This window comes from Vidua chalybeata (assembly GCF_026979565.1).
Source record: "Vidua chalybeata isolate OUT-0048 chromosome 38 unlocalized genomic scaffold, bVidCha1 merged haplotype SUPER_38_unloc_3, whole genome shotgun sequence".
NCBI lineage: Eukaryota > Metazoa > Chordata > Aves > Passeriformes > Viduidae > Vidua > Vidua chalybeata.
Window position 1 is genome coordinate 1 of NW_026530313.1, and position 17,260 is coordinate 17,260.

The 17,260-nt window shown below is 51.2% G+C and overlaps 1 protein-coding gene across 1 annotated transcript; it reads left to right on the top strand.

Moving 5' to 3' along the window:
* Positions 1-1,408: 1,408 nt before the first annotated feature.
* Positions 1,409-16,348, top strand: LOC128782813 (matrix metalloproteinase-14-like; the record flags this gene model as incomplete). Its single annotated transcript, XM_053933298.1, has 5 exons — positions 1,409-1,501; positions 8,381-8,529; positions 11,677-11,799; positions 14,254-14,564; positions 16,159-16,348. Coding segments are annotated over exons 1-5 (848 nt in total), but the record flags the coding sequence as incomplete, so codon positions are not given.
* Between the last annotated feature and the right edge of the window lie 912 nt (positions 16,349-17,260).

Here is a 17,260-nt window from a genome sequence, read left to right on the forward strand (position 1 = left end):
AGACATCGACCAATGGGAAGCGACAGGCGGGGCAAAGCCTCCCAGTCCTTCCCAGTGACCCCAAATGCCCTCCCAGTATGGCCCAGTCCCTCCCAGTTCATCCCAGTATGGCCCAGTCCCCTCCCAGTTCATCCCAGTATGGCCCAGTACCTCCCAGTAACTCCCAGTATGGCCCAGTCCCCTCCCAGTTCATCCCAGTATGGCCCAGTCCCTCCCAGTTCATCCCAGTATGGCCCAGTCCCCTCCCAGTTCATCCCAGTATGGCCCAGTCCCCTCCCAGTGCCCCGTCCCGACCCCCAGCCTTCACCCAAAAGGCTCCCAGTACGAACCAGTACAGAGAGGGGAGGACTGGGATGAACTGGGAGGGAAATGGGCTGAACTGGGATGGAGTTTGGGGTTACTGGGCTGAACTGGGATGGAGTTTGGGGTTACTGGGAGCTACTGGGCTGAACTGGGAAGGGGCGGAGCCTTTAAGCCTTTAAGGTGGGGCCCGTCAGGCGCGGCCTTAAAGCGGCGGCGCCCTCTTAAAAGGGCAACGCATTCTTAAAGGGGCAATGCCCTCTTAAATCGGCAATGCCCTCTTAAAAGGGCAATGCCCTCTAGAAGTGGCCACGGTTTCTTAAAGGGGCAATGCCCTCTTAAAAGGGCAACGCCTTCTTAAAGCGGCAACGCCGCCTTAAAAGGGCAATGAGCTCCGCCCCGCCCATTTCTGGGTTTAATTAGCGTGGCCACGCCCCCAGCCCTTAATTAGCGGCACAAAGGAACCCCAAAACAACTGCGGGAGGGGCCCCGGAATTCCTTCCCGGGGATCCCAAAAATCCCTCCCCAAAAAAATTCCCAAAGTTCTGCCGGGAGCCCCCAAAATTCCAGCCAGGCCCCCCCCTCCCCCCAAAATCTGCCCGGGACCCCCCAAATTCCCTAAAATCCCTCCAGGATTCCCCCAAAATCTGCCCGGGACCCCCAAAATTCCCCAAAAACTCCTCCAGGATTCCCCCAAAATCTGCCCGGGACCCCCAAAATTCCCCAAAAACTCCTCCAGAATTCCCCCAAAATCGCCCCCCCCCTCGCGATGACGTCACCGCCGGCGTGTGCCGAGTCACCTGACCGGGGGGGGGTGGGGGAGGGGCCGACCACATCCTGCCCCTCCCCCACCTCCCCCCCCCCCCCCAAAATCCCCCAAAAATTTTGGGGCGCCCCTTTGATCCTCCCGCCCGCCAGGGGGCGCCAACTGAGCTTCCCACGCGCCCCCCCCCGTTAAAAAAAAAAACCAAAAAAACCCAAAAAAACCCAAATTTTCGGTTTTTTTCCCTGCAGGCCCCTCCCCCACCCCCCAAGCCCCTCCCCCCACCCCCCAAGCCCCTCCCCCCCCGTTTTTTTTGGGATTTCCCCCCCCTCCCCCTCCCCAAACGCAGCGCCGCTCCCGGAGATGCTCCTGGGGCTCCTGATTTTTTGGGGGGTCCTGCCCCCCCCCGCCGCCCCCCAGCCCCGCTTCTCGCCCGAGGTGAGACCCCGGGACCCCCCCCCCAAAAATCCGCCGCCCTTGGAAACCCCAAAAAAACCCAAAATCCGGCGGTTTTAACCCCAAAAAAAACCCAAAATCCGTCAACTTTACCCCAAAATCCGGCGGTTTTAACCCAAAAAAAACAAAATCCGGTGGTTTAACCCCAAAAAAATCCAAATTATTCCGGTTTTACCCCAAAACCCCCAAAATCCAGAATTTTTACCCAAAAAAAACCCGAAATTTGGCGATTTCACCCCAAAAAAACCCCAAAAATTCCAGTTTTAGCCCAAAAACCCCAAAATCCGGCGGTTTCACCCCAAGATCTGGGCTGGAAACTCCAAATTTCGGCTCGGGACCCCCAAATTTTGGGTTAAATTCCCCAAATTTTGGTTAAAATTCCCAAATTCTGGGTTAAAATTCCCAAATTTTGGCTCGGGACACCAAAATTTTGGGTTAAAAATCCCCAAAATTTGGGTTAAAATCCCCAAATTTTGGGTTGAAATCTCCAAATTTCCATCTGAGACCCCCAAATTTTGAAGCAGGACCCTCAAATTTTGGGTTGAAATCCCCAAATTTTGGACCTGAACCCCAAATTTCGGCTCGGGACCCCCAAATTTTGGGTTGAAATCCCCAGATTTTGGCTCGGGACCCCAAAAATTGGCGCGAGACCCCCAAATTTTGGGCTGAAATCCCCAAATTTTGGCTCAGGACCCCCAAATTTCATCTCAAAATCTCCAAATTCCAGCTCGGGACCCCAAAATTTGGGTTAAAATTCCCAAATTTCGGATCGGGACCCCGAAATTTTGGGTTGGAATCCCCAAATTTCCATCCTGAACCCCCAAATTTCCATCCGGAACCCCCAAATTTCCATCCTGAACTCCCAAATTTCGGCTCGGGACCCCCAAATTTTGGGTTGAAATCCCCAAATTTCCATCCGGGACCCCCAAATTTCGGCTCGGGACCCGAAATTTTGGGTTGAAATCCCCAAATTTCGGCTCGGGACCCTCAAATTCTGGGTTCAAACCCCCAAATTTTGGACCGGGACCCCCAAATTTTGGGTCGAAATCCCCAAATTTTGGACCGGGACCCCCAAATTTCCATCCAGGACCCCCAAATTTTGGAGCAGGACCCTCAAATTTGGGGCTGAAATGCCCAAATTTCCATCCGGGACCCAAAAATTTTGGGTTGAAATCCCCGAATTTTGGCGCCGGGCCCCCAAATTTCGACTCAGAATTCCCAAATTCAGGTCGGGACCCCCAAAAATCGGGTGAAAATCCCCAAATTTGCACCTGAATTCCCCAAATTTCCATCCGGGACCCCCAAATTTTGGGTTGAAACCCCCAAATTTTGGACCGGAAGCCCCAAATTTTGGGTTAAAATCCCCAATTTTCCCTCCGGGCCGGAACCCCCAAATTTTGGGTTAAAATCCCCAAATTTCCGTCCTGAACCCCCAAATTTCCGTCCGGGACCCCCAAATTTTGGGTTGAAACCCCGAAATTTCCGTCCGGGACCCCCAAATTTTGGGTTGAAACCCCGAAATTTCCGTCCGGGACCCCCAAATTTCCATCCGGGACCCCCAAATTTTGGGTTGAAACCCCCAAATTTCCATCCGGGACCCCCAAATTTTGGGTTGAAACCCCCAAATTTTGGACCGGGACCCCCCAAATTTCCGTCCGGGACCCCCAAAGTTCCATCCGGGACCCCCAAATTTTGGGTTGAAACCCCCAAATTCTCATCCGGGACCCCCAAATTTCCATCCGGGACCCCCAAATTTTGGGTTGAAACCCCCAAATTCTCATCCGGGACCCCCAAATTTCCATCCGGGACCCCCAAATTTTGGGTTGAAACTCCCAAATTTCCATCCGGGACCCTCAAATTTTGGGTTGAAACCCCCAAATTTCCATCCTGAACCCCCAAATTTCCATACGGGACCCCCAAATTTCCGTTCGGGACCCCCAAATTTCGGCTGCAATCCCCAAATTTCGGGCTCCGAACCCAAATTTTGGGGGGGGTTTCCCCTCCCTGCCCCTCCCCCCCCCCGCCACGTCTCCCTCTCGCCCCTCCCCCACCCTTTTTTTTCCTTTTCTTTTCTTTTTTTTTTGCCCTTTTTTTCCGCTTTTTTCCCGGTTTTGGGTTTTTTTTGGGATGGCGCCGAAACTTCCGCTTTTTCCGCATTTTTCTCCCAAAAAAAAACCCGCGCGGGGTGGGGGAGGGGCGAGACGTGGCCGCTCCTGCCCCTCCCCCACCCCCCCCCCCCCTTTGCCATGAAAATTCCCGGGGTTTTTTTCCCCCCCCCCCAAAAAATTTTCCCAAAAAAAAAAAAGATTTTGGAAAGGGGGAAGGTGGGGGAGGGGCGGCCACGCCCAAACTTTCCCGAAAAAAAAAACCAAAAGAAAAATCCCCAAAAAAGCCCAAAATGACGCGAGGGGGGAGGGGCGGGGGACCCGAAATTGGATTCGGGAGCCCCAAAATTGTCCCAAAATTCACCCGGGAACCCCAAAATTCCAACTGGGGACCCCAAAATTTTCCCCAAAATTGCCCCAAAATTCACCCAGGAACCCCAAAATTCCAACTGGGGACCCCAAAAATGCCCAAAATTCACCCGGGACCCCCAAAATTCCAGCTGGGAACCCCAAAATTCCACCCGGGAACCCCAAAATTGTCCCAAAATTCACCCGGGACCCCCAAAATTCCACCTGGGAACCCCAAAATTGCCCAAAATTCACCCGGGACCCCCAAAATTCCAGCTGGGAACCCCAAAATTCCACCCGGGAACCCCAAAATTGTCCCAAAATTCACCCGGGAACCCCAAAATTCCACCTGGGAACCCCAAAAATGCCCAAAATTCACCTGAAGTCCCCGAAATTTCCCCAAAAATGCCCAAAATTCACCCGGGACCCCCAAAATTCCAACTGGGAGCCCCAAAATTGCCCAAAGTTCACCTGAAGTCCCCGAAATTTCCCCAAAAGTGCCCAAAATTCACCCGGAACTCCCCCAAAAATCTCCTCGGGACCCCCAAAATTGCCCAAAATTCACCCAGGACCCCCCAAAATTTCATCCAGAAGCCCCAAAATTGCCCAAAATTCACCTGGAACACCCCAAATCTCACCTGGGAGCCCCAAAATCTGATCCAGAAGCCCCAAAATTGCCCCAAAATTCACCCGGGAAGCCCCAAAATTCCACCCAGGTCCCCAAAAATTCCACTCAGGACCCCCAAAATTCATCTAGGACCCCCAAAATTCATCCAGGACCTCCCAAAATTCATCTGGGACCCCAAAATTTCAACCAGAGCCCCAAAATTGCCCCAAAAGGACCCAAAATTCCACCTGGGACCCCAAATTTTTACCCCAAAGCCCCAAAATTGCCCCAAAATTGCCCCAAATTCCACCCAGGACCCCCAAAATTTCATCAGGACCCCCAAAATTTCACCCAGTAGCCCCAAAATATCCCAAAATTCACCTGGGAACCCCAAAATTCCACCCCAGACCCCCAAAATTTCATCCAGGACCCCCCAAATCTCACCTGGGACCCCCAAAATTCGATTCAAAACTCCAAAATTGCCCCAAAAGGACCCAAAATTCCACCTGGGACCCCCAAAATTCCACCCCGGACCCCCAAAATTTCATCCAGGACCCCTCAAAATTCATCTGGAACCCCCAAAATTTCAACCAGAGCCCCAAAATTGCCCCAAAAGGACCCAAAATCCCACCTGGGACCCCCAAAATTCCACCCCAGACCCCCAAAATTTCATGCAGGACCCCCCAAATTCATCTGGACCCCCAAAATTCGATTCAAAACTCCAAAATTGCCCCAAAAGGACCCAAAATTCCACCTGGGACCCAAAAATTCGATCCAGGAGTCCCAAAATTGCCCTAAAAAACCCCAAAATTCATCCAGGACCCCCCAAATCTCACCTGGGGCCCCCAAAATTCCACTCAGGACCCCCAAAATTCGATTGAAAACTCCAAAATTGCCCCAAAAGGACCCAAAATTCCACCTGGGACCCCAAATTTTCGTCCAGAAGCCCCAAAATTGCCCCAAAATTGCCCCAAATTCCACCCAGGACTCCCAAAATCTGATCCTGAAACCCCAAAATTGCCAAAAATTCACCCGGGACCCCCAAAATTCCACCCCAGACCCCCAAAATTTGATCCTGAAGCCCCAAAATTTCATCCAGGAACCCCCAAAATTCGATTCAAAACTCCAAAATTGCCACAAAAGGACCCAAAATCCACCCAGGACCCCCCAAAATTCACCCGGGACCCCCCAAATCTCACCAGGACCCCCCAAAATTCACCCGGGACCCCCAAAATTCCACTCAGGACCCCCAAAATTTGATCCTGAAGCCCCAAAATTCCACCCCAGACGCCCCAAAATTCATCCAGGACCCCCAAAATTCGATTCAAAACTAAAAAAATTTGCCCCAAAATTCACCTGGGACCCCCAAAATTCCACTCAGGACCCCCCAAAATTCCACCCCAGACCCAAAAATTCGATCCGGGAGTCCCAAAATTGCCCTAAAAACCCCCAAAATTCCACCCGGGACCCCAAATTTTTATCCGGAAGCCCCAAAATTGCCCCAAAATTGCCCAAAATTCCACCCGGGACCCCCCAAAATTCCCTCAAAATTCACCCGGGAGCCCCAAATTTCCCCCCCCAAAAACCCCAAAACTCCTCCAAAGGTCCCCAAAATTCCTCTGTGAGCCCCAAAAAATCCAGCAGGACCCCAAAATCCACCCAAAAAAAAACCCCAAAATCGGGAAAAAAGGCAAAACCACCCCAAAAATCGCCCAAACCAACCCAAAAATGCCCAAAAATCGCCCAAAAAAGGCTCCAAACCCACCCAAAAATGGCCAAAAAATGTAATTTTTTTTTTTCTTAAAAAGGGAGAAAAAAATATCCCCAGAATTATCAGGGAAAATAAAAATTTTGGGGAAAGCAAAAAGAAGAAAAAAAAAAAAAAAAGGGAAAAAAACCAAATAAAGAAACCAAAATTTGATTTAAAAGCCAAAAAAATTGCCCAAAAAGCACCAAAATTCCCAATGGTGCCCCCGGAAAATCCTGAAAAATTCAGAAAATTGTCAAAAAAAGCTTTAAAATAAATAAAAATCTAAAAATTTTAAAAAAAGGACAAAATGGCAAAAAAAAAAAAAAAAAAAAAGCAAGAAAAACTCCCAAAAAGTGCCCAAAAAAGTGGAAAAAAGCCCCAAAAAAATCCCTCAGGAATCCCCAAAAACCTCCAGGAATCCCCAAAAATCTCCAAAATGGAAACAAATCCCAAAAAGTGACAGAAAAACAGGAAAAATCCGCAATGAAATAAAAAAAAACCCAAATCGGCTCAAAAAATCAGGAAAATCCCCCAAAAATGGGGAAAAGTCCGAAAAGAAATTGGGAAAAATCCCCCAAAATCGGGGAAAGTTAAAAAAAAAATCAAGAGAAATAAAAAATAAATTAAAAAAAATTTAATCCCTGAAAAATCGGGAAAAATAAAAAAAAAAGGGGGGGAATATCCCCCCAAAAAATCGGGAAAAATCCCCGTAAAATCAGGAAAAATCACCAAAAAAATCAGGAAAAAATCAGGACAAAATCAGGGAAAAATCCCCATAAAATCGGGAAAAATAAAAAAAAAATTTTAAAAAATCGGGGGAAAATCCCAAAAAAATCAGGAAAAATCCCCCCCAAAAAATTAAAAAAAAACTTTAGAAATGTCCCAGAAAATCGGGAAAAATTCCCATAAAATCAGGAAAAACCCTGTAAAATCAGGAAAAATCCCAAGAAATCCAATAAAAATTGGGGAAAGCTCCCCAAAAAATCGGGAAAAAAAAAAAATTTAAATAAGGGAAAAAAAAAAAAAGAAAAAAAATCCCCCAAAAATCGGGAAAAATACAATAAAATTTCAAATAAAAAAAATCGGGAAATCCCAAAAATTAAAAAGAAATCGGGAAAAATCCCCCAAAAAATCGGAAAAAAAAAAAATCCAGGAAAAATCAGGAACAATTCCCCCCGAAAATCAGGAAAAAACAGGAAAATTCAGGAAAAATCCCCCAAAAATCAGGAAATATCAGAAAAAATCCCCAAAAAATAAAGATAAAAATCAGGAAAAATCAAAAAAAAAATCAGGGAAAAAATCAGGAAAAATCAGGAAAAATCCCCAAAAAATCAGAGGAAAAAATCAGGAAAAAATCAGGAAAAATCAGGAAAATAATCAGGGAAAATCCCTAAAAAATCAGGAAAAATCAAGAAAAATCAGGAAAAATCCCCAAAAATCAGGAAAAAAAAAAATCAGGAAAAATCCCCCCCCAAAAATCAGGAAATATCAGGAAAAATCCCCAAAAAATCAGGGAAAAAATCAGGAAAAATCGCCCCAAAATCCCCAAAAATATCAGGAAAAAAAAGGAAAAATTAAAAAAAAAAAAAAATCAGGAAAAAAAATCAGGAAAAATCCCCCAAAAAATCAGAAAAAAATCAGGAAAAAATCAGGAAAAATCAGGAAAAATATCAGGAAAAAATCCCCAAAAAATCAGAAAAAAATCAGGAAAAATCCCAAAAAAATCAGGAAAAAATCAGGAAAAATCAGGAAAAAAATCAGGAAAAAAATCAGGAAAAATCCCCAAAAATCCCCCAAAAAATCAGAAAAAAAATCAGGAAAAATCCCCCCCCCCAAAAATTAGGAAAAAATCAGGAAAAATCCCCAAAAATCCCCAAAAAATCAGGGAAAAAATCAGGAAAAATCCCCAGAATCCCCAAAAAATCAGGAAAAATCAGGGAAAATCCCCCAAAAAAAATCAGGAAAAAATCAGGGAAAATTCCCGAAAATCCCGAAATTCCCCAAAATTCCCCAAAATCCCCGAAAGCCCCGGGATGGTTTTTCCCCGGCAGGCCTGGCTGCAGCAGTACGGGTACCTCCCTCCCGGCGACCTCCGCTCGCGGCCGCGCGCGGCGCCGGCCTCGCTCTCGGCGGCGCTGGCGGCCATGCAGAGCTTCTACGGCATCCCCGTCACCGGCACCGCCGACGCCGAGACCATCCGGTGCGTCCGCGCCCAACGGCCCCGGCGGGCGGGGTCATTGCTGGGTTTTGGGTGAAAAAACGGCGATTTTGGGTCGACGGGGTTGGGTTTGGGGTCATTGTTGGGTTTGGGTCAAAAACGGCGATTTTGGGTCGATGGGGTTGGGTTTGGGGTCATTGCTGGGTTTTGGGTGAAAAAACGGCAATTTTGGGTCAATGGGGTTGGGTTTGGGGTCATTGTTGGGTTTGGGTCAAAAACGGCGATTTTGGGTCAACGGGGTTGGGTTTGGGTCAAAAACGGCGATTTTGGGTCAATGGGGTTGGGTTTGGGGTCATTGTTGGGTTTTGGGTGGAAAAACAGAGATTTTGGGTCAACGGGGTTGGGTTTGGGGTCATTGCTAGGATTTGGGTCAAAAACGGAGATTTTGGGTCAACGGGGTTGGGTTTGGGGTCATTGTTGGGTTTTGGGTGGAAAAACGGAGAGTTTGGGTCAAAAATGGCAGGTTTTGGTCAAAAACGGCAGTTTTGGGTGAAAATTTGCGGGTTTGGGTCAAAAATGGAGATTTTGAGTCAATGGGGTTGGGTTTGGGGTCATTGTTGGGTTTTGGGTCAAAAACGGCAATTTTGGGTCAATGGGGTTGGGTTTGGGGTCATTGTTGGGTTTTGGGTGGAAAAACAGAGATTTTGGGTCAACGGGGTTGGGTTTGGTTCAAAAACGGCGATTTTGGGTCAATGGGGTTGGGTTTGGGGTCATTGTTGGGTTTTGGGTGAAAAAACGGAGATTTTGGGTCAACGGGGTTGGGTTTGGGGTCATCGTTGGGTTTTGGGGCCAAAAATGGCGGTTTTGGATCAATGGGATGCCAAAATCTGCATTTTTGGGGTCGATGTTGGAAATTTTGGGGTGAAAAACGGCGGTTTTGGGTCAACGGGGTTGGGTTCAGGGTTTTTGGGAATTCTGGGAATTTCGGGGAATTTCGGGGATTTTTGGGGAATTTTGGGATTTTTTTGGGGGGTTTTGGTGCCGAATTTTGTGGTTTTCTCAGGTGGGGGCTCTGGACTGGTTTGGACCGGTCCATACTGGTCTATACTGGTCCATAATGGTCTGTACTGGTCCATACTGGTCCATACTGGTCCGTACTGGTCCATACTGGTTTATACTGGTCCATACTGGTCCGTACTGGTCCATACTGGTCCATACTGGTCCATACTGGTTTATACTGGTCCATACTGGTCCGTACTGGTCCATACTGGTCCATACTGGTCCATACTGGTCCGTACTGGTCCGTACTGGTCAATACTGGTTTATACTGGTCCATACTGGTCCGTACTGGTCCATACTGGTCCATACTGGTTTATACTGGTCCATACTGGTCCTTACTGGTCCGTACTGGTCCATACTGGTCCATACTGGTCCGTACTGGTTTATACTGGTCCATACTGGTCCATACTGGTCCATACTGGTCCATACTGGTCCATAATGGTCCGTACTGGTCCATACTGGTCCATACTGGTCCATACTGGTCCATACTGGTCCATACTGGTTTATACTGGTCCATACTGGTCCTTACTGGTCCGTACTGGTCCATACTGGTCCATACTGGTCCGTACTGGTTTATACTGGTCCATACTGGTCCATACTGGTCCATACTGGTCCTTACTGGTCCATACTGGTCCATACTGGTCCTTACTGGTCCGTACTGGTCCGTACTGGTCCGTACTGGTCCTTACTGGTCCATACTGGTCCATACTGGTCCATACTGGTCCGTACTGGTCCATACTGGTTTATACTGGTCCATACTGGTCCGTACTGGTCCATACTGGTCCATACTGGTCCATACTGGTTTATACTGGTCCATACTGGTCCGTACTGGTCCATACTGGTCCATACTGGTCCATACTGGTCCATACTGGTCCATACTGGTCCGTACTGGTCCATACTGGTCCATACTGGTCCATACTGGTCCGTACTGGTCCATACTGGTCAATACTGGTTTATACTGGTCCATACTGGTCCGTACTGGTCCATACTGGTCCATACTGGTCCGTACTGGTCCGTACTGGTCCGTACTGGTCCATACTGGTTTATACTGGTCCATGCTGGTTTATACTGGTCCGTACAGGTCCATACTGGTCCATACTGGTCCATACTGGTCCATACTGGTCCATACTGGTTTATACTGGTCCATACTGGTCCTTACTGGTCCGTACTGGTCCATACTGGTCCATACTGGTCCGTACTGGTTTATACTGGTCCATACTGGTCCATACTGGTCCATACTGGTCCATACTGGTCCATAATGGTCCGTACTGGTCCATACTGGTCCATACTGGTCCATACTGGTCCATACTGGTCCATACTGGTTTATACTGGTCCATACTGGTCCTTACTGGTCCGTACTGGTCCATACTGGTCCATACTGGTCCGTACTGGTTTATACTGGTCCATACTGGTCCATACTGGTCCATACTGGTCCTTACTGGTCCATACTGGTCCATACTGGTCCTTACTGGTCCGTACTGGTCCGTACTGGTCCGTACTGGTCCTTACTGGTCCATACTGGTCCATACTGGTCCATACTGGTCCGTACTGGTCCATACTGGTTTATACTGGTCCATACTGGTCCGTACTGGTCCATACTGGTCCATACTGGTCCATACTGGTTTATACTGGTCCATACTGGTCCGTACTGGTCCATACTGGTCCATACTGGTCCATACTGGTCCATACTGGTCCATACTGGTCCGTACTGGTCCATACTGGTCCATACTGGTCCATACTGGTCCGTACTGGTCCATACTGGTCAATACTGGTTTATACTGGTCCATACTGGTCCGTACTGGTCCATACTGGTCCATACTGGTCCGTACTGGTCCGTACTGGTCCGTACTGGTCCATACTGGTTTATACTGGTCCATGCTGGTTTATACTGGTCCGTACAGGTCCATACTGGTCCATACTGGTCCATACTGGTCCATACTGGTCCATACTGGTTTATACTGGTCCATACTGGTCCTTACTGGTCCGTACTGGTCCATACTGGTCCATACTGGTCCGTACTGGTTTATACTGGTCCATACTGGTCCATACTGGTCCATACTGGTCCTTACTGGTCCGTACTGGTCCGTACTGGTCCTTACTGGTCCTTACTGGTCCGTACTGGTCCCGCAGGGCCATGCGCCGCCCCCGGTGCGGGGTCCCCGATAAGTTCGGGCCGCAGGTGAAGGCTCAGGTGCGGCGGCGCCGCTTCGCCCTGCAGGGGCTGCGCTGGGAGCAGCCCGAGATCACCTACAGGTAACGCACCTGGGACAGGTAACGCACACCTGGGACAGGTAACACACACCTGGGCACAGCTGGGCACAGGTAACACACACCTGGGACAGGTAACACACACCTGGTACAGGTAACACACACCTGGTACAGGTAACGCACACCTGGCACAGGTAACACACACCTGGGCACAGCTGGGCACAGGTAACACACACCTGGGACAGGTAACGCACACCTGGGCACAGCTGGGCACAGGTAACACACACCTGGGACAGGTAACACACACCTGGGCACAGCTGGGCACAGGTAACACACACCTGGGACAGGTAACGCACCTGGGACAGGTAACACACACCTGGGCACACCTGGCACAGGTAACACACACCTGGGACAGGTAACACACACCTGGCACAGGTAACACACACCTGGCACAGGTAACGCACCTGGGACAGGTAACACACACCTGGGCACACCTGGCACAGGTAACACACACCTGGGACAGGTAACACACACCTGGCACAGGTAACGCACACCTGGGACAGGTAACGCACACCTGGCACAGGTAACACACACCTGGCACAGGTAACACACACCTGGGACAGGTAACACACACCTGGCACAGGTAACGCACACCTGGGCACACCTGGCACAGGTAACACACACCTGGCACAGGTAACACACACCTGGCACAGGTAACACACACCTGGGACAGGTAACACACCTGGTACAGGTAACACACACCTGGCACAGGTAACACACGTGGCACAGGTAACACACACCTGGTACAGGTAACACACACGTGGCACAGGTAACGCACCTGGCACAGGTAACGCACACCTGGCACAGGTAACACACACCTGGCACAGGTAACACACACCTGGCACAGGTAACACACCTGGCACAGGTAACGCACACCTGGCACAGGTAACGCACACCTGGCACAGGTAACACACCTGGCACAGGTAACACACCTGGCACAGGTAACACACCTGGCACAGGTAACGCACACCTGGCACAGGTAACGCACACCTGGGCACAGCTGGGCACAGGTAACACACCTGGGACAGGTAACACACACCTGGGCACACCTGGCACAGGTAACACACACCTGGGACAGGTAACACACACCTGGCACAGGTAACACACACCTGGCACAGGTAACGCACACCTGGCACAGGTAACACACACCTGGCACAGGTAACACACACCTGGGCACACCTGGCACAGGTAACGCACCTGGCACAGGTAACGCACCTGGCACAGGTAACACACCTGGCACAGGTAACGCACCTGGCACAGGTAACGCACACCTGGCACAGGTAACACACACCTGGCACAGGTAACACACACCTGGTACAGGTAACGCACACCTGGCACAGGTAACACACCTGGCACAGGTAACGCACACCTGGCACAGGTAACGCACACCTGGCACAGGTAACACACCTGGCACAGGTAACACACACCTGGGCACACCTGGCACAGGTAACGCACACCTGGTACAGGTAACACACACCTGGCACAGGTAACGCACACCTGGCACAGGTAACACACACCTGGCACAGGTAACACACCTGGTACAGGTAACACACACCTGGTACAGGTAACACACCTGGTACAGGTAACACACACCTGGCACAGCTAACGCACACCTGGCACAGGTAACGCACACCTGGTACAGGTAACACACACCTGGGCACACCTGGCACAGGTAACACACACCTGGCACAGGTAACGCACACCTGGCACAGGTAACACACACCTGGCACAGGTAACACACACCTGGGCACACCTGGCACAGGTAACGCACCTGGCACAGGTAACGCACACCTGGCACAGGTAACACACACCTGGGCACACCTTTGCCACACTTGGGGGTTACCTGGGGCACACCTGGGGCACACCTGGGCACACCTGGGGGTTACCTGGGCACACCTGGGGGTTACCTGTGCCACACCTGGGGCACACATGGGGGTTTACCTGGGACACACCTGGGCACACCTGGGGCACACCTGGGGGTTACCTGGGGTTACCTGGGGCACACCTGGGACACACCTGGGCACACCTGGGACACACCTGGGACTTACCTGGGCACACCTGGGGGTTACCTGGGCACACCTGTGCCACACCTGGGGGTTACCTGTGCCACACCTGGGGCACACCTGGGCACACCTGGGGCACACATGGGGGTTTACCTGGGACACACCTGGGCACACCTGGGCACACCTGGGGCAGACCTGGGACACACCTGGGCACACCTGGGGCACACCTGGGACACACCTGGGGGTTACCTGAGACACACCTGGGCACACCTGGGCTCACCTGGGCACACCTGGGGCACACCTGGGGTCACCTGGGGCACACCTGGGCACACCTGGGGGTTACCTGGGCACACCTGGGGCACACCTGGGGCACACCTGGGGGTTACCTGGGGCTCACCTGCGCCCCACCTGCGCCCCCCCCCCCCATCCCCCGCAGCATCCAGAACTACACGCCCAAGGTGGGCGAGGCCGCCACGCGCGCCGCCATCCGCCGCGCCTTCCAGGTGTGGGCGTCGGCCGCGCCGGCGCTGCGCTTCCGCGAGGTCCCGTACGCGCGCATCCGCGCCGGCGCCGCGCCCGGCGCCGACATCATGGTGCTCTTCGCCGAGGGCTTCCACGGCGACGCCACGCCCTTCGACGGCCCCGGCGGCTTCCTGGCGCACGCCTACTTCCCCGGGCCCCACATCGGCGGCGACACGCACTTCGACGGCGCCGAGCCCTGGACGCACCGCGGCGACGACCTGAGCGGTGAGAGAGCACCCGGGGGGCGCACCTGGGCGCACCTGGGCGCACCTGGGCGCACCTGGGGGCACCTGGGAGGGGGGAACCAAAAAAAAACCCGGTGGAATTCGGGTTAAAAATGGGGATTTGGGGGTTAAAAATGGGGATTTTGGGTTAAAAATGGGGATTTTGAGGGGTTTGGGCTCACCTGGGTGCACCTGGGCACACCTGGGGGCACCTGGGAGGGGGGAACCAAAAAAAACCCGGTGGAATTCGGGTTAAAAATGGGGATTTTGGGTTAAAAATGGGGATTTTGGGGGGTTTGGGCTCACCTGGGGGAAACTGAGTCACACCTGGGCACACCTGGGAATGGGGGAAAACAAAAAAAACCCGGTGGAATTCGGGTTAAAAATGGGGATTTTGGGTTAAAAATGGGGATTTTGGGGGGTTTGGGTTCACCTGGGGGAAACTGAGTCACACCGGGCCTCACCTGGGCACACCTGGAGGGCGTTTGGGTGTTGGGGGTGGGGATTGAGCTGCCAGGACCTTGAAGGGTCTCCATTGACCATCCATGACCCAACGTTGACCATGAAGGGTCTCCATTGACCCAACATTGACCTTCCATGACCCAACGTTGACCATGAAGGGTCTCCATTGACCATCCATGACCCAACGTTGACCATGAAGGGTCTCCATTGACCCAACATTGACCTTCCATGACCCAACCTTGACCATGAAGGGTCTCCATTGACCCAACAATGAACATGAAGGGTCTCCATTGGCCCAACCTTGACCCAACCTTGACCATGAAGGGTCTCCATTGGCCCAACCTTGACCCAACCTTGACCATGAAGGGTCTCCATTGACCCAACGTTGACCCAATGTTGACCATGAAGGGTCTCCATTGACCCAACGTTGACCCAATGTTGACCATGAAGGGTCTCCATTGACCCAACAATGACCCAACCTTGACCATGAAGGGTCTCCATTGACCCAATGTTGACCTTTCTTGACCCAACGTTGACCATGAAGGGTCTCCATTGACCTCCTTTGACCCAACGTTGACCATGAAGGGTCTCCATTGACCTCCCATGACACAACCATTGACCATAAAGAGTCTCCATTGACCTTCCATGATCTTCCATGACCCAACCCTGACGTTCCATGACCATGAAGGGTCTCCATTGACCATCCATGACCCAATGTTCACCATGAAGGGTCTCCATTGACCTCCCTTGACCCAATGTTGGCCATGAAGGGTCTCCATTGACCTTCCATTGACCTCCCTTGACCCAATGTTGACCATGAAGGGTCTTCATTGACCCAACATTGACCTTCCATGACCTTCCATGACCACAAAGAGTCTCCACTGACCTCCCTTGACCCAACGTTGACCATGAAGAGTCTCCATTGACCTCCCTTGACCCAATGTTGGCCATGAAGGGTCTCCATTGACCTTCCATTGACCTCCCTTGACCCAATGTTGACCATGAAGGGTCTCCATTGACCTCCCTTGACCCAATGTTGGCCATGAAGGGTCTCCATTGACCTTCCATGACCTGCCCCGCCCAGCCCCGCCGCCGGGCGCGCCCCGCTGACCGCCGGGCACGGCTCCCGGCAGGTAACGACCTGTTCCTGGTGGCCGTGCATGAGCTGGGCCACGCCCTGGGCCTGGAACATTCCAGCGACCCCTCGGCCATCATGGCGCCCTTCTACCAATGGATGGACACCGAGGACTTCGAGCTGCCCGAGGACGACCGGCGCGGCATCCAGCAGCTCTACGGTGAGACCGGCCGGCAAAACGGGGAGGAGTCGGGAAAAAGGGGAGGAATCGGGAAAATTGGGGGGAAATTGGGAAAATCAGAGGGAAAATTGGGAAAATCAGGGAGGAATTGGGAAAATCGGGGAGGAATCGGGAAAATCGGGGGGAAATCGGGAAAATCGGGGAGGAATCGGCAAACTTGGGGGGGAATTGGGAAAATTGGGGAGGAATCGGCAAAATCGGGGAGGAATCGGCAAACTTGGGGGGAATCGGGAAAATCGGGGGGAAATTGGGAAAATTGGGGGGAAATTGGGAAAATCGGGGGAAATCGGCAAAATCGGGGAGGAATCGGCAAAATCAGGGGGAAATTGGGAAAATCGGGGAGGAATCGGCAAAATCGGGGAGGAATCGGGAAAATTGGGGCGGAATCTGGAAAATCGGGGGGAAATTGGGAAAATCGGGGAGTAATCGGCAAATCTGGGGAGGAATCGGGAAAATCGGGGGGAAATTGGGAAACTTGGGGAGGAATCAGGAAAATTGGGGAAGAATTGGCAAAATCAGGGAGGAATCGGCAAATTTGGGGTGAAATTGGCAAAATCTGGGGAGAAATTGGTGAAATCAGGGAGGAATCGGGAAAATCATGGAGGAATCGGCAAATCTGGGGAGAAATCGGCAAAACTGGGGCAAAATCGCAGCGAAAATTGGACCAAAATCAGCCCAAAATTGGCTCAAATTCCACCCAAAAATCGGCTCGAATTTGGACATAAATTTGCTCAAATTCAGCCCAAAATTGCCCCAAAATCAGCCCAAAATTGGCTGAATTTGCCCCCAAAAATTGGCCAGAAATTGGCTCGAATTGCACCAAAAATTGTCCCAAAATTGGCCCAAATTGCACCCAAAAAATTGTCCCAAAATTGGCCCAAATTGCACCCAAAAAATTGTCCCAAAATTGGCTCCAATT